Source organism: Scyliorhinus torazame, chromosome 11 (assembly GCF_047496885.1).
Source record: "Scyliorhinus torazame isolate Kashiwa2021f chromosome 11, sScyTor2.1, whole genome shotgun sequence".
NCBI classification, from domain to species: domain Eukaryota; kingdom Metazoa; phylum Chordata; class Chondrichthyes; order Carcharhiniformes; family Scyliorhinidae; genus Scyliorhinus; species Scyliorhinus torazame.
In genome coordinates this window covers 145,157,247-145,178,114 of record NC_092717.1, presented here as the reverse complement: position 1 = coordinate 145,178,114, position 20,868 = coordinate 145,157,247, and the positions used below count along the sequence as shown (strand labels likewise).

The window sequence follows — 20,868 nt, the reverse complement described above, 5'->3', positions numbered from 1 at the left end:
CTCTCTCCCGTGTCCAGGATCACTAACGCTCTCCCATCTCCAGGATCATTAACTCGCTCCCATGTCCAGGATCACTAACTCTCTCCCGTGTCCAGGATCACTAATTCATTCCATGTCCAGGATCACTAACTCTCTTCCATGTCCTGGATCACTAACCCTCTCCAATGTCCAGGATCACTATCTCTCTCCCATGTCCACGATCTCTAACTCTCTCCCATGTCCAGGTTCACTAACTCTCTCCCATCACCATGATCACTAACTCTCTCCAGTGTCCAGGATCACTAAATCTTTCCCATGTCCAGGATCACTAACTCTCTCCCGTGGCCAAGGTCATTAACTCCCACCCGTGTCCAGGATCACTAACTCTCTCCCGTGTCCAGGATCACTAACTCTCTCCCGTGTCCAGGATCACTAACTCTCTCCCGTGTCCAGGATCACAAACTCTCTCCCGTGTCCAGGATCACTAAAGCTCTCCCATCTCAAGGATCATTAACTCGCTCCCATGTCCAGGATCTCTAACTCTCTCCCATATCCAGGATCACTAACTCTCTCCCATCTCCAGGATCACTAACTCTCTCCTGTGTCCATGATTACTAATTCTCTCCCGTGTCCAGGATCACTAACTCTCTCCCGTGTCCAGGATCACTAATTAATTCCATGTCAAGCATCACTAACTCTCTTCCATGTCCTGGATCACTAACTCTCTCCAATGTCCAGGATCACTATCTCTCTCCCATGACCAGGATCACTAACTCTCTCCCGTGTCCAGGATCACTAACTCGCTCCCATGTCCAGGATCACTAACTCTCTCCCATCTCCAGGATCACTAATTCTCTCCCATGTCCAGGATCGCTAACTCTCTCCCGTCTCCAGGAGCACTAACTCTCTCTCGTGTCCAGGATCACTAAATCTCTCCCATGTCCAGGATTACTAACTCTCTCCCATGTCCAGGATCACTAACTCTCTCCCATCTCCAGGAGCACTAACTCTCTCCCGTGTCCAGGATCACTAAATCTCTCCCATGTCCAGGATTACTAACTCTCTCCCATGTCCAGGATCACGAACTCTCACATGTCCAGCATCACTAACTCTCTCCTTGTCCAGGATCACTAATTCTCTTCTATGTCCAGGATCACTAACTCTCTCCCATGTCCAGGATCACTAACTCTCTCCCTTGTCCAGGATCACTAATTCTCTCGCATATCCAGGATTACTAACTCTCTCCCTTGTCCAGGATCACTAACTCTCTCCCTTGTCCAGGATCACTAACTCTCTCCCTTGTACAGGATCACTAATTCTTTCCCGTGTCGAGGATCGCTAACTCTCTCTTTGTCACGGATTACTTACTCGCTCCCGTGTCCAGGGTCACTAACTCTCTCCCGTGTCCAGGATCACTAACTCTCATGTCCAGCATCACTAACTCTCTCCCTTGTCCAGGATCACTAACTCTCTCCCATGACCAGGATCACTAACTCTCTCCCGTGTCCAGGATCACAAACTCTCCCCCATGTCCAGGATTACTAACTCACTACCACCTTCAGGATCACTGACTGTCTCCCATCTCCAGGATCACTAACTCTCTCCCATGTCCAGGATCACTAACTCTCTCCCATCTCCAGGATCACTAACTCTCTCCCATGTCCAGGATCACTAACTCTCTCCCATGTCCAGGATCACTAACTCTCTCCCGTGCCCAGGATCACTAACTCTCTCCCATGTCCAGGATCACTAACTCTCTCCCATCTCCAGGTTCACTAACTCTCTCCCATGTCCATGATCACTAACTCTCTCCAGTGTCCAGGATCACTAATTCTCTCCCATGTCCAGGATCACTAACTCTCTCCCGTGTCCAGGATCATTAACTCTCTCCTGTGTCCAGGATCACTAACTCTCTCCCGTGTCCAGGATCACTAACTCTCTCCCGTGTCCAGGATCACTAACTCTCTCCCGTGCCCAGGATCACAAACTCTCTCCCGTGTCCAGGATCACTAACTCTCTGCCATCTCCAGAATCATTAACTCGCTCCCATGACCAGGATCACTAACTCTCTCCCGTGTCCAGGATCACTAATTCATTCCATGTCCTGGATCACTAATTCTCTTCCATGTCCTGGATCACTAACTCTCTCCAATGTCCAGGATCACTATCTCTCTCCCATGTCCAGGATCACTAACTCTCTCCCATGTCCAGGTTCACTAACTCTCTCCCATGACCATGATCACTAACTCTCTCCAGTGTCCAGGATCACTAACTCTTTCCCATGTCCAGGATCACTAACTCTCTCCCGTGGCCAAGGTCATTAACTCTCTCCCGTGTCCAGGATCACTAACTCTCTCCCGTGTCCAGGATCACTAACTCTCTCCCGTGTCCAGGATCACAAACTCTCTCCCGTGTCCAGGATCACTAACGCTCTCCCATCTCCAGGATCATTAACTCGCTCCCATGTCCAGGATCACTAACTCTCTCCCGTGTCCAGGATCACTAATTCATTCCATGTCCAGGATCACTAACTCTCTTCCATGTCCTGGATCACTAACCCTCTCCAATGTCCAGGATCACTATCTCTCTCCCATGTCCACGATCTCTAACTCTCTCCCATGTCCAGGTTCACTAACTCTCTCCCATCACCATGATCACTAACTCTCTCCAGTGTCCAGGATCACTAAATCTTTCCCATGTCCAGGATCACTAACTCTCTCCCGTGGCCAAGGTCATTAACTCCCACCCGTGTCCAGGATCACTAACTCTCTCCCGTGTCCAGGATCACTAACTCTCTCCCGTGTCCAGGATCACTAACTCTCTCCCGTGTCCAGGATCACAAACTCTCTCCCGTGTCCAGGATCACTAAAGCTCTCCCATCTCAAGGATCATTAACTCGCTCCCATGTCCAGGATCTCTAACTCTCTCCCATATCCAGGATCACTAACTCTCTCCCATCTCCAGGATCACTAACTCTCTCCTGTGTCCATGATTACTAATTCTCTCCCGTGTCCAGGATCACTAACTCTCTCCCGTGTCCAGGATCACTAATTAATTCCATGTCAAGCATCACTAACTCTCTTCCATGTCCTGGATCACTAACTCTCTCCAATGTCCAGGATCACTATCTCTCTCCCATGACCAGGATCACTAACTCTCTCCCGTGTCCAGGATCACTAACTCGCTCCCATGTCCAGGATCACTAACTCTCTCCCATCTCCAGGATCACTAATTCTCTCCCATGTCCAGGATCGCTAACTCTCTCCCGTCTCCAGGAGCACTAACTCTCTCTCGTGTCCAGGATCACTAAATCTCTCCCATGTCCAGGATTACTAACTCTCTCCCATGTCCAGGATCACTAACTCTCTCCCATCTCCAGGAGCACTAACTCTCTCCCGTGTCCAGGATCACTAAATCTCTCCCATGTCCAGGATTACTAACTCTCTCCCATGTCCAGGATCACGAACTCTCACATGTCCAGCATCACTAACTCTCTCCTTGTCCAGGATCACTAATTCTCTTCTATGTCCAGGATCACTAACTCTCTCCCATGTCCAGGATCACTAACTCTCTCCCTTGTCCAGGATCACTAATTCTCTCGCATATCCAGGATTACTAACTCTCTCCCTTGTCCAGGATCACTAACTCTCTCCCTTGTCCAGGATCACTAACTCTCTCCCTTGTACAGGATCACTAATTCTTTCCCGTGTCGAGGATCGCTAACTCTCTCTTTGTCACGGATTACTTACTCGCTCCCGTGTCCAGGGTCACTAACTCTCTCCCGTGTCCAGGATCACTAACTCTCATGTCCAGCATCACTAACTCTCTCCCTTGTCCAGGATCACTAACTCTCTCCCATGACCAGGATCACTAACTCTCTCCCGTGTCCAGGATCACAAACTCTCCCCCATGTCCAGGATTACTAACTCACTACCACCTTCAGGATCACTGACTGTCTCCCATCTCCAGGATCACTAACTCTCTCCCATGTCCAGGATCACTAACTCTCTCCCATCTCCAGGATCACTAACTCTCTCCCATGTCCAGGATCACTAACTCTCTCCCATGTCCAGGATCACTAACTCTCTCCCGTGCCCAGGATCACTAACTCTCTCCCATGTCCAGGATCACTAACTCTCTCCCATCTCCAGGTTCACTAACTCTCTCCCATGTCCATGATCACTAACTCTCTCCAGTGTCCAGGATCACTAATTCTCTCCCATATCCAGGATCACTAACTCTCTCCCGTGTCCAGGATCATTAACTCTCTCCTGTGTCCAGGATCACTAACTCTCTCCCGTGTCCAGGATCACTAACTCTCTCCCGTGTCCAGGATCACTAACTCTCTCCCGTGCCGAGGATTACAAACTCTCTCCTGTGTCCAGGATCACTAACTCTCTGCCATCTCCAGGATCATTAACTCGCTCCCATGACCAGGATCACTAACTCTCTCCCGTGTCCAGAATCACTAATTCATTCCATGTCCTGGATCACTAATTCTCTTCCATGTCCTGGATCACTAACTCTCTCCAATGTCCAGGATCACTATCTCTCTCCCATGTCCAGGATCACTAACTCTCTCCCATGTCCAGGTTCACTAACTCTCTCCCATGACCATGATCACTAACTCTCTCCAGTGTCCAGGATCACTAACTCTTTCCCATGTCCAGGATCACTAACTCTCTCCCGTGGCCAAGGTCATTAACTCTCTCCCGTGTCCAGGATCACTAACTCTCTCCCGTGTCCAGGATCACTAACTCTCTCCCGTGTCCAGGATCACAAACTCTCTCCCGTGTCCAGGATCACTAACGCTCTCCCATCTCCAGGATCATTAACTCGCTCCCATGTCCAGGATCTCTAACTCTCTCCCATATCCAGGATCACTAACTCTTTGCCATCTCCAGGATCGCTAACTCTCTCCTGTGTCCATGATTACTAATTCTCTCCCGTGTCCAGGATCACTAACTCTCTCCCGTGTCCAGGATCACTAATTCATTCCATGTCCAGGATCACTAACTCTCTTCCATGTCCTGGATCACTAACTCTCTCCAATGTCCAGGATCACTATCTCTCTCCCATGTCCAGGATCACTAACTCTCTCCCATGTCCAGGGTCACCTACTCTCTAGCGTGTCCAGGATCATTAACTCTCTCCCGTGTCCAGGATCCCAACTCTCTCCCATCTCCAGGATCACTAACTCTCATCTCCAGGATCACTAACTCTCTCCCATCTCCAGGATCACTAATTCTCTCCCATGTTCAGGATCGCTAACTCTCTCCCGTCTCCAGGAGCACTAACTCTCTCCCGTGTCCAGGATCACTAAATCTCTCCCATGTCCAGGGTTACTAACTCTCTCCCATGTCCAGGATCACTAACTCTCTCCCATCTCCAGGAGCACTAACTCTCTCCCGTGTCCAGGATCACTAAATCTCTCCCATGTCCAGGATTACTAACTCTCCCCCATGTCCAGGATCACTAACTCTCCCATGTCCAGCATCACTAACTCTCTCCTTGTCCAGGATCACTCATTCTCTTCTATGTCCAGGATCACTAACTCTCTCCCATGTCCAGGATCACTAACTCTCTCCTTGTCCAGGATCACTAATTCTCTCGCATATCCAGGATTACTAACTCTCTCCCTTGTCCAGGATCACTAACTCTCTCCCTTGTCCAGGATCACTAACTCTGTCCCTTGTACAGGATCACTAATTCTTTCCCGTGTCGAGGATCGCTAACTCTCTCTTTGTCAAGGATCACTTACTCTCTCCCGTGTCCAGGGTCACTAACTCTCTCCCGTGTCCAGGATCACTAACTCTCATGTCCAGCATCACTAACTCTCTCCCTTGTCCAGGATCACTAACTCTCTCCCATGACCAGGATCACTAACTCTCTCCCGTGTCCAGGATCACAAACTCTCCCCCATGTCCAGGATTACTAACTCACTACCACCTTCAGGATCACTGACTCTCTCCCATCTCCAGGATCACTAACTCTCTCCCATGTCCAGGATCACTAACTCTCTCCCATCTCCAGGATCACTAACTCTCTCCCATGTCCAGGATCACTAACTCTCTCCCATGTCCAGGATCACTAACTCTCTCCCATCTCCAGGTTCACTAACTCTCTCCCGTGTCCAGGATCATTAACTCTCTCCTGTGTCCAGGATCACTAACTCTCTCCCGTGTCCAGGATCACTATCTCTCTCCCGTGCCCAGGATCACAAACTCTCTTCCGTGTCCAGGATCACTAACTCTCTCCCATCTCCAGGATCATTAACTCGCTCCCATGTCCAGGATCACTAACTCTCTCCCGTGTCCAGGATCACGAATTCATTCCATGTCCAGGATCACTAATTCTCTTCCATGTCCTTGATCACTAACTCTCTCCAATGTCCAGGATCACTATCTCTCTCCCATGTCCAGGATCACTAACTCTCTCCCATGTCCAGGTTCACTAACTCTCTCCCATGACCATGATCACTAACTCTCTCCAGTGTCCAGGATCACTGACTCTCTCCCATCTCCAGGATCACTAACTCTCTCCCATGTCCAGGATCACTAACTCTCTCCCATCTCCAGGATCACTAACTCTCTCCCATGTCCAGGATCACTAACTCTCTCCCATGTCCAGGATCACTAACTCTCTCCAGTGCCCAGGATCACTAACTCTCTCCCATGTCCAGGATCACTAACTCTCTCCCATCTCCAGGTTCACTAACTCTCTCCCGTGTCCAGGATCATTAACTCTCTCCTGTGTCCAGGATCACTAACTCTCTCCCGTGTCCAGGATCACTATCTCTCTCCCGTGCCCAGGATCACAAACTCTCTCCCGTGTCCAGGATCACTAACTCTCTCCCATCTCCAGGATCATTAACTCGCTCCCATGTCCAGGATCACTAACTCTCTCCCGTGTCCAGGATCACTAATTCATTCCATGTCCAGGATCACTAATTCTCTTCCATGTCCTTGATCACTAACTCTCTCCAATGTCCAGGATCACTATCTCTCTCCCATGTCCAGGATCACTAACTCTCTCCCATGTCCAGGTTCACTAACTCTCTCCCATGACCATGATCACTAACTCTCTCCAGTGTCCAGGATCACTAACTCTTTCCCATGTCCAGGATCACTAACTCGCTCCCGTGGCCAAGGTCATTAACTCTCTCCCGTGTCCAGGATCACTAACTCTCTCCCGTGTCCAGGATCACTAACTCTCTCCCGTGTCCAGGATCACAAACTCTCTCCCGTGTCCAGGATCACTAACGCTCTCCCATCTCCAGGATCATTAACTCGCTCCCATGTCCAGGATCTCTAACTCTCTCCCATATCCAGGATCACTAACTCTCTGCCATCTCCAGGATCACTAACTCTCTCCTGTGTCCATGATTACTAATTCTCTCCCGTGTCCAGGATCGCTAACTCTCTCCCGTGTCCAGGATCACTAATTCATTCCATGTCCAGGATCACTAACTCTCTTCCATGTCCTGGATCACTAACTCTCTCCAATGTCCAGGATCACTATCTCTCTCCCATGTCCAGGATCACTAACTCTCTCCCTTGTCCAAGGTCACCTACTCTCTAGCGTGTCCAGGATCATTAACTCTCTCCCGTGTCCAGGATCCCAACTCTCTCCCATATCCAGGATCACTAACTCTCTCTCGTGTCCAGGATCACTAACTCTCTCTCGTGTCCAGGATCATTAACTCTCTCCTATGTCCAGGATCACTAACTCTCTCCTATGTCCAGGATCACTAACTCTCTCCCATGTCCAGGGTCACTAACTCTCACCCATGTCCAGGATCACTAACTCTCTCCCGTGTCCATGATCACTAACTCTCTCCCATGTCCAGGATCACTAACTCTCTCCCATGTCCAGGGTCACTAACTCTCTCCCGTGTCCAGTGTCACTAACTCTGTCCCATGTCCAGGATCACTAACTCTCTCCCATGCCCAGGGTCACTAACTCTCTCCTGTGTCCAGGATCACTAACTCTCTCCAGTGTCCAGCGTCACTTATTCTCTCCCATATCCAGGATCACTAACTCTCTCCCATGTCCAAGTACACTAACTCTCTCCCATGTCCAGGATCACTGACTCTCTCCCATGTCCAGGATAAGAACATAAGAACATAAGAACTAGGAACAGGAGTAGCCCATCTGGCCCCTCGAGCCTGCTCCGCCATTTCATGAGATCATGGCTGAACTTTGTGGACTCAGCTCCACTCTCCGGCCCGTACACCCTATCCACGAATCCCTTTATTCTTTAGAAAGGCAACTTTTTCTTAACAACGTTTAAAGAAGGAGCCTCAACTGCTTCACTGGGCAAGGAATTCCAGAGATTCACAACCCTTTGGATGAAGAAGTTCCTCCTACACCCCGTCCTAAATCTACCTCCCCTTATTTTGAGGCTATGCCCCCTAGTTCTGCTTTCCCCAACCAGTGGAAACAACCTGCCGGCATCTATCCTATCTAATCCCTTCATAATTTTATATGTCTCAATAAGATCCCCCCGCATCCTTCTAAACTCCAATGAGTACAGTCCCAGTCTACTCAACCTCTCGTCATAATCTAATCCCCTCAACTCTGGGATCAACCTAGTGAATCTCCTCTGCACTCCCTCCAGTGCCAATATGTCCTTTCTCAGGTAAGGAGACCAAAACAGAACACAATACTCCAGATGCAGCCTCACCAACACCCTATACATTTGCAGCATAACCTCACTCGTCTTGAGCTCCATCCCTCTAGCAATGAAAGACAAAACTCGATTAGCCTTCTTAATCACCTGTTGCACCTGCACACCAACTTTTTGCGACTCGTGCACCAGCACACCCAGGTCCCTCTGCACAGCAGCATGTTTTAACATCTTACCATTTAAATAATAATCCATTCTGCTGTTATTCCTCCCAAAATGGATAGCCTCACACTTGGCAACATTGAATTCCATCTGCCAGACCCTAGCCCATTCACCTAACCTATCCAAATCCTTCTGCAGACTTCCGGTATCTTCTGCCCTTTTTGCTTTACCACTCACCTTAGTATCGTCTGCAAACTTTGACACATTGCACTTGGTCCCCAACTCCAAATCGTCTCTGTAAATTGTGAACAACTGCGGGCCCAACACTGATCCTTGAGGGACCACACTAGTTACAGGTTGCCAACCAGAGAAACACCCATTTATCCCCACTCTCTGCTTTCTGTTAGTTAACCAATCCTCTACCCATGCTACCACTTTACCCTCAATGCCATGCATCTTTAGTTTATGCAGCAACCTATTGTGTGGCACCTTGTCAGGGCACCTTGTGTGGCACCGTGTCCAGGATCACTAACTTTCTCCCATGTCCAGGATCAAAACACTCTCCCGTGTCCAGGATCACGAACTCTCTCCCAACTTCAGGATCACTAACTCTCTCCCAGGTCCAGGATCACTAACTCTTCCATGTCCAGCATCACTAACTCACTCCCATGTCCAGGATCACTAATTCTCTTCTATGTCCAGGATCACTAACTCTCTCCCATTTCCAAGATCACTAACTCTGTCCAATGTCCAGGATCACTATCTCTCTCCCATGTCCAGCATCACTAACTCTCTCCCGTGTCCTGGATCACTAATTCTCTCCCATGTCCAGGATCACTAACTCTCTCTCTCTTGCTCACAAACGCTGACTGATGCCCCATTTCCAATATGGCTGACATCTACCCCATATGCAGGTCGTATGCAAAGTAATATTTAAGTAGTAACTTAAACTTCGGTTTAATATTTTCAAAATATCAATAATTAATAAAAATACCAAACCATAGAGAATGGAACTGGATTTAAAAATCTCCTTGAAGTAGCTGGTGGTATTCCCCACAAAGTCCACTACAACGGCAGTGAAATCTGTAAAAACACAACATAAAAAACATCGGCATTGTTTATGTCATGATAATTGATCAGTTCTTCCCTACCATCCGACCAATGAACTATTGCACAATAAGAAGTTATGGAGAATAAGAACTAGAAGCTGTATCATGAATTATGGTGTAAATATGCAAAACAGCGTCCTGGGAATATAGTACCTGTAGGTACATATGTTTTGACATATCTCTGACTCTGGAGAGGTCTTGCAGCACAGCAGCAGCACTCTTATCTTTGCACCAGGAGTTTCGGTTCATTACCCCCATCAGGGTCGGGATTCTCCTGTCGCCGACGCTGAAATCGCGTTCGCCGATTGGCCAGAGAATCCCCATTCATGACCAAATATGGTGCGGCGCCGCTTTCACGATGCTCCGCCCCCTCCAAAGCGGCGTACTTGGAGAGTACGGCACGCACCGTACTGACGGCCTCAGGACATTGACTGAGGCCCACCCCTCTCGATGCTCTGCCTCCGACTGGCCAAGTTCCCGGGTCTCTCATGTTCTCACCTGTCGGGAACTCGGCGTGGCAGCTGCGGACTCAGTCTAGCTCCGCCACAATCGGAGGAGGGCCGAAACACGGGCGGGGGCGTCTTTATTAGGGGCTGGGGCACTGTTGAGGGGTGGTTCAAGGCTCGGGATCTGGCCAAAGGGGAGGCACTATTTCGCAGACTGGGCTCGTGAGAGGCCGGCGCCATGTTGCACGCCGCGGCCGCCGCCGTGCACCGCCGTGCGCATGCACAGCCACGGACCCGGCAATTCTCCGGGCTGTATAGGCAGCTAGAGTCAGGTGCTGTACGCTGCTGGCATGCTAGCCTCCAGCTACACGGAGGATCGGTGGCCATTTTGCGCTGAATTTTCGGGCGTAAAATGCCACTGTTCCCATGGCGGCTTGTGGACATAGCCTCACAATTGGAGAATCCAGCCCCAGGATCTGATGGTCACAGAAGCTGCCTTCGTAATCTGACCGAACAGATTGTTTTTTGGCCTATAAATCTTTCCAATGGACCTGATGGCAGGTGGTAAGAGTTGGAGAGTTTCCTGTTCAGCCACACCGCAGAAAGCAATGGAAAACCACAGCAGCAAGTAGCCAAACATGCATTCAATGGATTTTCATGCTCGTCAGTGCCCTCTTAAAGCATGTTACCTGAAGGAGGTGGAGGAAAATGTTCCGACATTTGCAATGTTGCACATTATTCGATAAATGAACTCATAGATTAATTCAAGTCCTTTATTCACCAATGAGGGACTTAAGTTATATAGAGACTAGAGGAGCTTGTATTGTACTCCATTGAGCAAAGAATATAACGCTGACATTTAATAGCGGTAATGAAAATTGAGAAATTTAGAAGGGGCAAAAGCTTCTATCTGTGTTAGTGTATAGATATTAGGGTTTATATAAATGCGTATTTACTCTCAGCTTCTTCAGACACAACTGAAAATGATGAAATATCTGGAGGGAGGGCTGAAAACGTCCCCCTTCTCCCTCAATATTATAGTTTTCCTGGCCCAGTACATATTGTAGCTGAAGACTTTGGGCTACCTTTGTGAGGGAGCCCTCAAAAATACCGGATATCATAAGATCAAAGAACAAAGAAAATTACAGCACAGGAACAGGCCCTTCGGCCCTCCCAGCCTGCGCCAAGCCAGATCCTTTATCTAAACCTGTCGCCTATTTTCCAAGGATCTACTTCCCTCTGTTCCCCGCCCGTTCATATATCTGTCTAGATGCATCTTAAATGATGCTATCATGCCCGCCTCTACCACCTCCGCTGGCAAAGCGTTCCAGGCACCCACCACCCTCTGCGTAAAAAAAATTCCACGCACATCTCCCGAAAACTTCCCCCCTCTCACCTTGAAATCGTGACCCCTTGTAATTGGCACACCCACTCTTGGAAAAAGCTTGTTGCAATCCACCCTGTCCATACCTCTCATAAATTTGTAGACCTCAATCAGGTCCCCCCTCAACCTCCGTCTTTCCAACGAAAACAATCCTAATCTACTCAAACTTTCTTCATAGCTAGCACCCTCCATACCAGGCAACATCCTGGTGAACGTCCTCTGCACCCTCTCTAAAGCATCCACATCCTTCTGGTAATGTGGCGACCAGAACTGCACGCAGTATTCCAAATGTGGCCTAACCAAAATCCTATACAACTGTAACATGACCTGCCGACTCTTGTACTCAATACACCGTCCGATGAAGGCAAGCATACTGTATGCCTTCTCGACCACTCTATCGACCTGTGTTGCCACCTTCAGGGTGCAATGGATCTGAACTCCCAGATCTCTCTGTACAACAATTTTCCCCAGGACTCTTCCATTGACCATACAGTCCGCACTTGAATTAGATCTTCCAAAATGCATCACCTCGCATTTGCCTGCATTGAACTCAATCTGCCATTTCTCTGCCCAACTCTCCAATCTATCTATATTTTGCTGTATTCTCTGACAGTCCTCCTCACTTTCTGCAACTCCACCAATCTTAGTATCATCTGAAAACTTACTAATCAGGCCACCTGTACCTTCGTCCAGATCATTTATGTATATCACAAACAACAATGGTCCGAGCACGGATCCCTGTGGAACACCACTAGTCACCTTTCTCCAATTTGAGACACTCCCTTCCACCACTACTCTCTATCTCTTGTTGCCCAGCCAGTTCTTTATCCATCTAGCTAGTACACCCTGAACCCCATACGACTTCATTTTTTCCATCAACATGCCATGGGAAACTTTATCAAACGCCTTACTGAAGTCCATGTATATGACATCTACAGCCCTTCCCTCATCAATTAACTTTGTCACTTCCTCAAAGAATTCTATTAGGTTTGTAAGACATGACCTTCCCTGCACAAAACCATGCTGCCTATCACTGATAAGTCTATTTTCTTCCAAAGGTGAATAGATCCTATCCCTCAGTATCTTCTCCAACAGTTTGCCTACCACTGACGTCAAGCTCACAGGTCTATAATTCCCTGGATTATCCCTGCTACCCTTCTTAAACAGTGAGACAACATTAGCAATTCTCCAGTCCTCCGGGACCTCACCCGTGCTCAAGGATGCTGCAAAGATATCTGTTAAGGCCCCAGCTATTTCGTCCCTCGCTTCCCTCAGTAACCTGGGATAGATCCCATCCGGACCTGGGGACATGTCCACCTTAATGCCTTTTAGAATACCCAAAACTTCCCCCTCTCTAATGCCGACTTGACCTAGAGTATTTAAACATCCATCCCTAACCTCAACATCCGTCATGTCCCTCTCCTTGGTGAATACCGATGCAAAGTACTCATTAAGAATCTCACCCATTTCCTCTGACTCCACGCATAAATTCCCTCTTTTGTCTTTGAGTGAGCCAATCCTTTCTCTAGTTACCCTCTTGCTCCTTATATACGAATAAAAGGCTTTGGGATTTTCCTTAATCCTGTTAGCCAAAGATATTTCATGACCCCTTTTAGCCCTCTTTATTGCGCGTTTGAAATTTGTCTTACTTTCCCGATATTCCTCCAAAGCTTCATCAGTTTTAAGTCGCCTAGATCTTATGTATGCTTCCTTTTTCATCTTAACTAGTCTCACAATTCCACCCGTCATCCATGGTTCCCTAATCTTGCCATTTCTATCCCTCAATTTCACAGGGACATGTCTGTTCTGCACTCTAATCAACCTTTCCTTGAAAGACTCCCACATTTCAAATGTGGATTTACCCTTAAACAGCTGCTCCCAATCCACATTCCCTAGCTTCGGCCGAATTTTGTTATACTTGGCCTTTCCCCAATTTAGCACTCTTCCTTTAGGACCACTCTCGTCTTTGTCCATGAGTATTGTAATACGTACGGAATTGTGATCGCTATTCCCAAAGTAATCACCAACTGAAACTTCAACCATCTGGCCGGGATTATTCCCCAATACCAGGTCCAGTATGGCTCCTGCCCGAGTTGGACTATTTACATACTGCTCTAAAAAACTCTCCTGGATGCTCCTTACAAATTCTGCTCCATCTACGCCTCTAACACTACATGAGTCCCATTCAATGTTGGGGAAGTTAAAATCTCCCATCACGACCACTCTATTGCTCCTACATTTTTCTGTAATTTGTCTACATATTTGTACCTCCACTTCACGCTCGCTTTTGGGAGTCCTGTAGTAAAGTCCCAACAATGTTACTGCACCCTTCCTATTTCTTAACTCTACCCATATTGCCTCAGTGCTCGAATCCTCCATCGTCCCCTCTTGAATCACAGCTGTGATATCATCTTTGACCAGTAATCCAAATTCTCCACCCCTTTTACCTCCCTCTCTATCCCTCCTGAAGCATCTATACCCTGGGATATTTAGTTGCCAGTCTTGCCCTTCCCTCAACCAAGTCTCAGTAATACCAATAACATCATATTCCCAGGTACTAATCCAGCCCTAAATTCATCTGCCTGACCTGCTACACTTCTCGCATTGAAACAAATGCACCTCAGACCACCTGTCCCTTTGCGTTCATCATCTCTTCCCTGTCTACTCTTCCCCTTAGATACATTGAGTTTATTATCTAGTACCTTACTGGCTTTAGCTGCTGCCTCTTTACTGACCTCTAACTTCCTAATCTGGTTCCCATCCCCCTGCCACATTAGTTTCAAACCTCCCCAACAGTGTTAGCAAAAGTACCCCCTAGGACATTGGTTCCAGTCCTGCTCAGGTGTATACCATCCGATTTGTAATGGTCCCACCACCCCCAGAACCGGTTCCAATGTCCCAAAAAATCTGAACCCCTCCCTCCTGCACCATCTCCCAAGCCACGTATTCATTCTGACTATTCTTGAATTTCTACTCTGACTGTCTCGTGGCACTGGTAGCAATCCTGAGATTACTACCTTTGAGGTCCTACTTTTTAACTTATCTCCTAACTCCCTAAATTCTGATTGTAGGACCTCATCCCGTTTTATACCTATAACGTTGGTGCCTATATGCACCACGACAACTGGCTATTCACCTTCCCCCTTCAGTATGTCCTGCAGCCAATCTGAGACATCCCTGACCCGTGCACCCGGGAGGCAACATACCATTCGGGAGTCTCGTTTTCGACCACAGAAACGCCTGTCTACTCCCCTTACGATTGAATCCCCTATGACTATAGCCCTGCCAGTCTGTTTGCCGCCCTTCTGTGCAGCAGAGCCAGCCATGGTGCCATGAGCCTGGCTACTACTGCCTTTCCCTGGTGAGTCAGCTCACCCAACAGTATCCAAAACGGTATTCCTGTTTTGGAGGCAGATGACCGCAGGGGACACCTGCACTGCCTTCCTGCTCTTTCTCTGCCTTTTGGTCACCCATTCCCTGTCTCCCTCACCAATCCTAATCTGCGGTGTGACCAACTCACTGAACGTGCTATCCACGACCTCCTCAGCATCGTGGATGCTCCAAACTGAGTCCATCCGCAGCTCCAAAGCCGTCATGCGGTCTAACAGGAGCTGCAGCTGGACACACTTCCCGCACATGAAGGAGTCAAGGGCATCGGCCGCGTCCCTGAACTCCCACATTGAGCACGAGGAGCATTACACGGGTCTGGGATCTCCTGTCATTTTTACACTTTACCTTAACTGATTACAAATATAATATCTAATAATGAGTAAGTGAAAGGAATAAAGATTTTACTTACCAATCACAATACTTACAACACACTAAGAGTAAAATTTCTCCCAGCTACTGCTAATTGGAGCAGTTTCCTTACCAGTCAATCAAGTCATTGCTTTTCTGTGATATCAATCTTCAAGGTAAGTTTGAAAAGTTTTTAAAGAGGAAAACTTACCTTCCCGACAGACCCCCGGCCACTGCTCCCGCCGAAAATCTGAAGGCCGCTTCTCCGGAAGCTGTGTCCCCGCCGCTCTCCTCGCGCTCTTTTATCCTGTGTCCCCGCCGCTCTCCTCGCGCTCTTCTATCCTGTGTTCCTATTGCTCTCCTCGCGCTCTTTTATCCTGTGTCCCCGCAGCTCTCCTCGCGCTCTTTTATCCTGTGTCCCCGCCACTCTCCTTGCGCTCTTTCACTGTGTCCCCGCCACTCTCCTCGCACTCTTTTATCCTGTGTCCCCACCGCTCTCATTGCGCTCTTTCACTGAGTCTCCGCCACTCTCCTCGCGCTCTTTCACTGAGACCCCGACGCTCTCCTTGCGCTCTTTCACTGCAGGCTGTGACGTCGCGGTTCAACTTCTTTCTACTTCTACCTGCCCTCGAGTCTCCCTCTTGATCTTTAATCGGCTGGGATCCTTACAGTGATTGTGGGTTTTTTTTTGGTTAGAGGAGGAGGTAGGGAGGGAAACACTGAAGAAATGTTTCAGGTTTAACTGTCACTTGACAACAGCTCCTCCACAAACCACCTTCAAGATGCAGTGACTGCAATGCACTGAAGCAAATTTTCCCCGCAACAGCCAATCTGTAGCTCCGCTCTACTGCCCTCAGCTGGATAAAGGAAGTAAATACTTGATATAACAAGCTCCTATCCTGAGAAAGAAGATGGTTTTGTTGAAGCTTTTTGTTTTGCACTCACCAGGACTTTCGCAAGAATACCAATGTAAGGGAATGCCTTGCAAATATTCTGATGAGTGCAATACAAAAAGCTTTGACAAAAAAGTATCTTTTTTTCAGCAGTACTCAAGTTCTGTACTACCAAACTCCTTTCATTTCTTTCCTTGATCTCAGAGAAATTGTCCCAAATGTGCCTTGACTGCAGGCATTAATTACTTTGCACCTTGCAGATGACTGATGAGCAAGCTGAACGCTTTAAAATGATGTCTGGGATCTACATAATTTAAATCCCCTCCTGAGCCACAGACTATGAAATGTCATAAATCAACACAATTCCGTTTCAGTTTTCCTCCTAATCTCTTTCCCTTTAAGAGGTTTCGTAATTTAATATCTATTATGTTAATATAGGATTCTGTATACTCGGAATATTTCTTTACACACAAAGCACTAACCTGTCAAGTCATTTGTTCTGTTGTTTAAGCAGTAGCAGTATTTCATTGGGAAAATAGAGGGATCAATATTCCAGAAGCTGGAAACTACAGATAAAGAAATAAGATTGTCACTGCAGTTTTCACAGGAGTACGAAATTGCGACAAAGTTCAATGAATCACTGCGATTGAGTACTTACTGTTATAAATGAGAATTGACACCTTATGAAGTGCAAAGGAGCTATGGGAAGTGACACTGAGCAATGAGAAGAATTGTTGATTTCCTGTGAATATTTTAGATGCAAAATTAAAATATGTATTCATGCAGAACATGCATATAAAGATATAATTCCATATATAACTCCAAATGTCAAAATCTATCTATATCTATAATATATAAAAAATTTACATCTGTGCACTTTCCATCTGTAGTTCCCATCTGACTGTTATATTTTTGTCATACTTTATCAATTATTTCTCATTAGGAATTCCAATGCCCGCATTTAGAATGGAAAATGTCACAAACTTATTGTGCAACCACTTATAATCGTACAATTACTTTCAGAGATTTCTTTGTCAGTTTAGCCGCCATCTTCATTTCATAACTTTTTTTTCTGTGTTGGGAGTTCAGTCCCTATCATTTGGATATTTTAGTATTTATATTTTGCATATGTTAACTGTTGTATATTTAATTCTTATAGATAAGTTTCTAATAATATTGAAGCTTTTTTCCTCCATGCTACTGCTCCCATCCTTCAGGAATTCTGCAGCATCGAAGCCCACACTCAACTCTATTAAACTTCTTCTCATTCTTCCAAATCTTTGCTGACTGAAGGAAATGAGTCCGAATATAAAGCAATAATGTTTTAAAATAATAAAACTACCACTCGTGTTCAGTGTCTGGCCTTGCTGTCCTATTCTGACTCCCAATATCTTACCCACGTATTTCATCCTCACTGCCCACCCACCCTTCCATCCGCAATGTATCGGATCCAGATCTAGCTCCAGCCCTGGTCCAGTAACTGGCTGCTCCCATCATGTTAACTGCTCCTTTGTTCCTGGCTTTGTTGGCAAGGGTGATGTTTGGGCAGAACTGCTATGTTGACGCTGGTCCAATGCTCCTTCGGGAATGAGACAATCTCAGGATGACCGACTTAAGTAAGTGGTTTCAATTGAAAATATGGATAGAGGAATTCCCCCCAGATACATTGATATTGGTGGTGGGAAAGGGACTGGAGAGGTTTACTGAAAGGCCTGTAGAAGATTTGTCTATGCTCTCCCCAGCAGAAAATTGTAGGAGCGAAGTAACGGCAGAATTAGATACCATCCGATTTTCCATTCCCCTGTTTGAAAATCCCTCAAATTTCCAATTTGGCCTGGGCTAACATTTCGGCTCACAAATGCTAATTTGTCCTTTCAACAGAGCACTGATTTCTGTCACGACTCTATTTCATTTTCTTTTATAGAGTGCTTTGGATACATTTAACCTGTTTTGAATTCTTTTTTGTGGTTAGTCCGTCTAATACCTATAGATGTCCAATTGAGATCATAACATCAGGAGGCAGCATCAGCCACCATCATGACTCTTCCCTCTGATTTTCTCTTTTCCTTTTTAAAAGACACCGAAGCTTCTGGTCAGTTCCTCCCTACTTGATATGGCCCAGTGCATTTTAAAAATGAAAACATATATGACGGGATTCTCTGACCCCTCGCCGGGTCGGAGAATCCCCAGGGGGCGGCGCGAATCCCGCCCTGCCGGCGGCTGCCGTATTCTCCAGTGCCGTTTGTTGGGCGGGGGCGGGATTCCCGCCATGCCGGTTGGGGCCGTTGGCAACGGTCCCCCCAGCGACTCTCCGGGCCCCGATGAGTGGCCATCCATTTTTGCCCAGTCCCGCCGGCGTGAATCACTCAATTCACGTACCGGCAGGACCTAGCAGGTGAGTATGCATGCACGGGGGGGGGGGATCCGACCCCGGGGGTGCGGGGCCCCAACGGTGGCCTGGCCCGCGGTCGGAGCCCACCGATCTGCGGGCGGGCTTGTTCCGTGGGAGCACTTCTTTCTTCTGCGTCAGCCCTTGTAGGGTTCTGCCATGGCCGGCGTGGAGAAGGGAACCTCCTGCACATGCGCCAAAATATGCCGACCGGTCTGCGCATGCGCGGAATCACACGGCGGTTCTGCGCATGCGCAAGAACACACTGGCCCTTCGGTGCATGCACGACCTCGCACCGTCCATTCGGCACCGGCTGGAGTGGTGGCAACCCCTCCGGCGTCCACCTAGCCCCCGAAAATGCGGAGAATTCCGCACTTTCGGGGGCTGTTGACGCCGGAGTGGTTGGTGCCGATTCCCCCGCCGGTGTGGGGACTTAGTCCCCAGAAGGGAGAATCCTGGCCATTAGTCTTGGCAACAGAACAAATCGAACCATCACCATAGTAGTACACTTTAATCTTAGAACAACATTTATAGAAAGCTTAAGTTATTTCAATTTTAACATAAATTACCAATAAAACTGTTGTCCTCCAGTATTCAATTGTCTTGAGTTATTTTTTTTTTTCCTGAGCATATAATTTGACCAAAAACTTTACCTTCAAGTGTTCTGTTTATCATTCTGTTGACTAATTCAGTCAGGTCAATGCCAGCAGGATCAAACGATTCAACAGGTAATTCTGAAAATGAACAAACACCTTCAAATATCACCAGTAGCTGCAGGAGAAAATGAGTTTCAGATTTTCCTTTGAATTCAGAGGTTGCAATAACAAAGTTATTGACCCCCCCCCCCCCCCCCCCATTTTGCTATCATTCTGTCCTTTTAGTACCCATTATTCTCCAGTTGGAAAATTTTACATCAGCCATATCCCTGGTTCAACTTCAGACAAATAAAGGGGAAAATATAGTCAGAAACAGGCCCCTGGTTTCGAATTGTGAGTGTGTCAGTGGTGGAGGATGATTCGCTTGTGCTGAACTGTGATTCGGTGAGAGATAAGCTATTCAGTGGGAATGGCTAATTCTCCTGCATTACCTGTCCTTAAAACCAACCACTTTGACCAAACTTTTGATCATTTGAAAAGAAAAATTCAAGAGATGTGATGCGTCACTGGCGAGGCCAGCATTTATTGCCCACCTCTAATTGCCTTTGGGAAGGTGGCAGTGAGCTGCTTTCTTGAACTGCTACAATCTTGGTGGTATAGGTGCAGATGGTGTTCGGGAGGGAATTCCAGGATTTTGACCCAGAGACAGTGAAGGAACGGTGATATATTTCAAAGTCAGGATAGTGAATAACTTGGGGGGGATCTTCCCATGTATCTGCTGCCCTTGTCCTTCTAAATGGTAGGAGTCTTGACTTTGGAAGGTGCTGTCTGAGGAGTCTTGGTGTGTTCCTGCAGTGCACCTTGTAGATAGTACCACTGTGCATTAGCACTTGGGATACGAACCAAGAGGGTTGCTTTATCCTGGTTGGTGTCGAGCTTCTTGACTGTGTTGGAGCTGTATTCAACCAGGATTGCGGAGAGTATTCCATCACACTCCTGACTTGGCACGGTAGCACAGTGGTTAACATTGTTGGTTCACAATACCAGGTTCCCAGGTTCGATTCCCGGCTTGGGTCACTGTCTGTGTGGAGTCTGCACGTTCTCCCTGTGTCTGCGTGGGTTTCCTCCGGCTGCTCCACTTTCCTCCCACAAGTCCCGCAAGACATGCTGTTAGGTAATTTGGACATTCTGAATTCTCTCTCCGTGTACCCGAACAGGCGCCGGAGTGTGGCGACTAGAGGCTTTCACAGTAACTTCATTGCAGTGTTAATGTAAGCCTACTTGTGACAATAAAGATTATTATTATTATTATACTTGTGCCAAATGGATGGTGGACAGGCTTTGAGGAGTCAGGAGGTGAATTACACACGGTAGGATTCTAAGCCTTTGACCTGCTCTTGTAGCCACATTATTTATATGGCTAGTCCAGTTCAGTATCTGGTTAATCTGCCCTAATATCTCCTTGTGTGGCCCTTTGTCAAATTTTGTGAAGCCCCCTGGGATGTTTTATTACATTAAAGGTGCTATATAAATACAAGCTGCT

At 47.4% G+C, this 20,868-nt stretch overlaps 1 protein-coding gene across 2 annotated transcripts in view; it reads right to left on the bottom strand.

The window, feature by feature from the left end:
* LOC140386018 (HERV-H LTR-associating protein 1) overlaps positions 1–20,868 on the bottom strand; it is a 113,541-nt gene that overhangs the window by 66,183 nt on the left and 26,490 nt on the right. For both annotated transcript variants that reach the window (XM_072468632.1, XM_072468633.1), the window contains exons 3-6: positions 19,383–19,463; positions 16,999–17,082; positions 16,823–16,906; positions 9,770–9,853 (exon numbers count right to left, since the gene is read on the bottom strand). In XM_072468632.1, the coding sequence (XP_072324733.1) occupies positions 9,770–9,853; positions 16,823–16,906; positions 16,999–17,082; positions 19,383–19,463 (333 nt within the window). The remainder of the gene's footprint in view (positions 1–9,769; positions 9,854–16,822; positions 16,907–16,998; positions 17,083–19,382; positions 19,464–20,868) is intronic.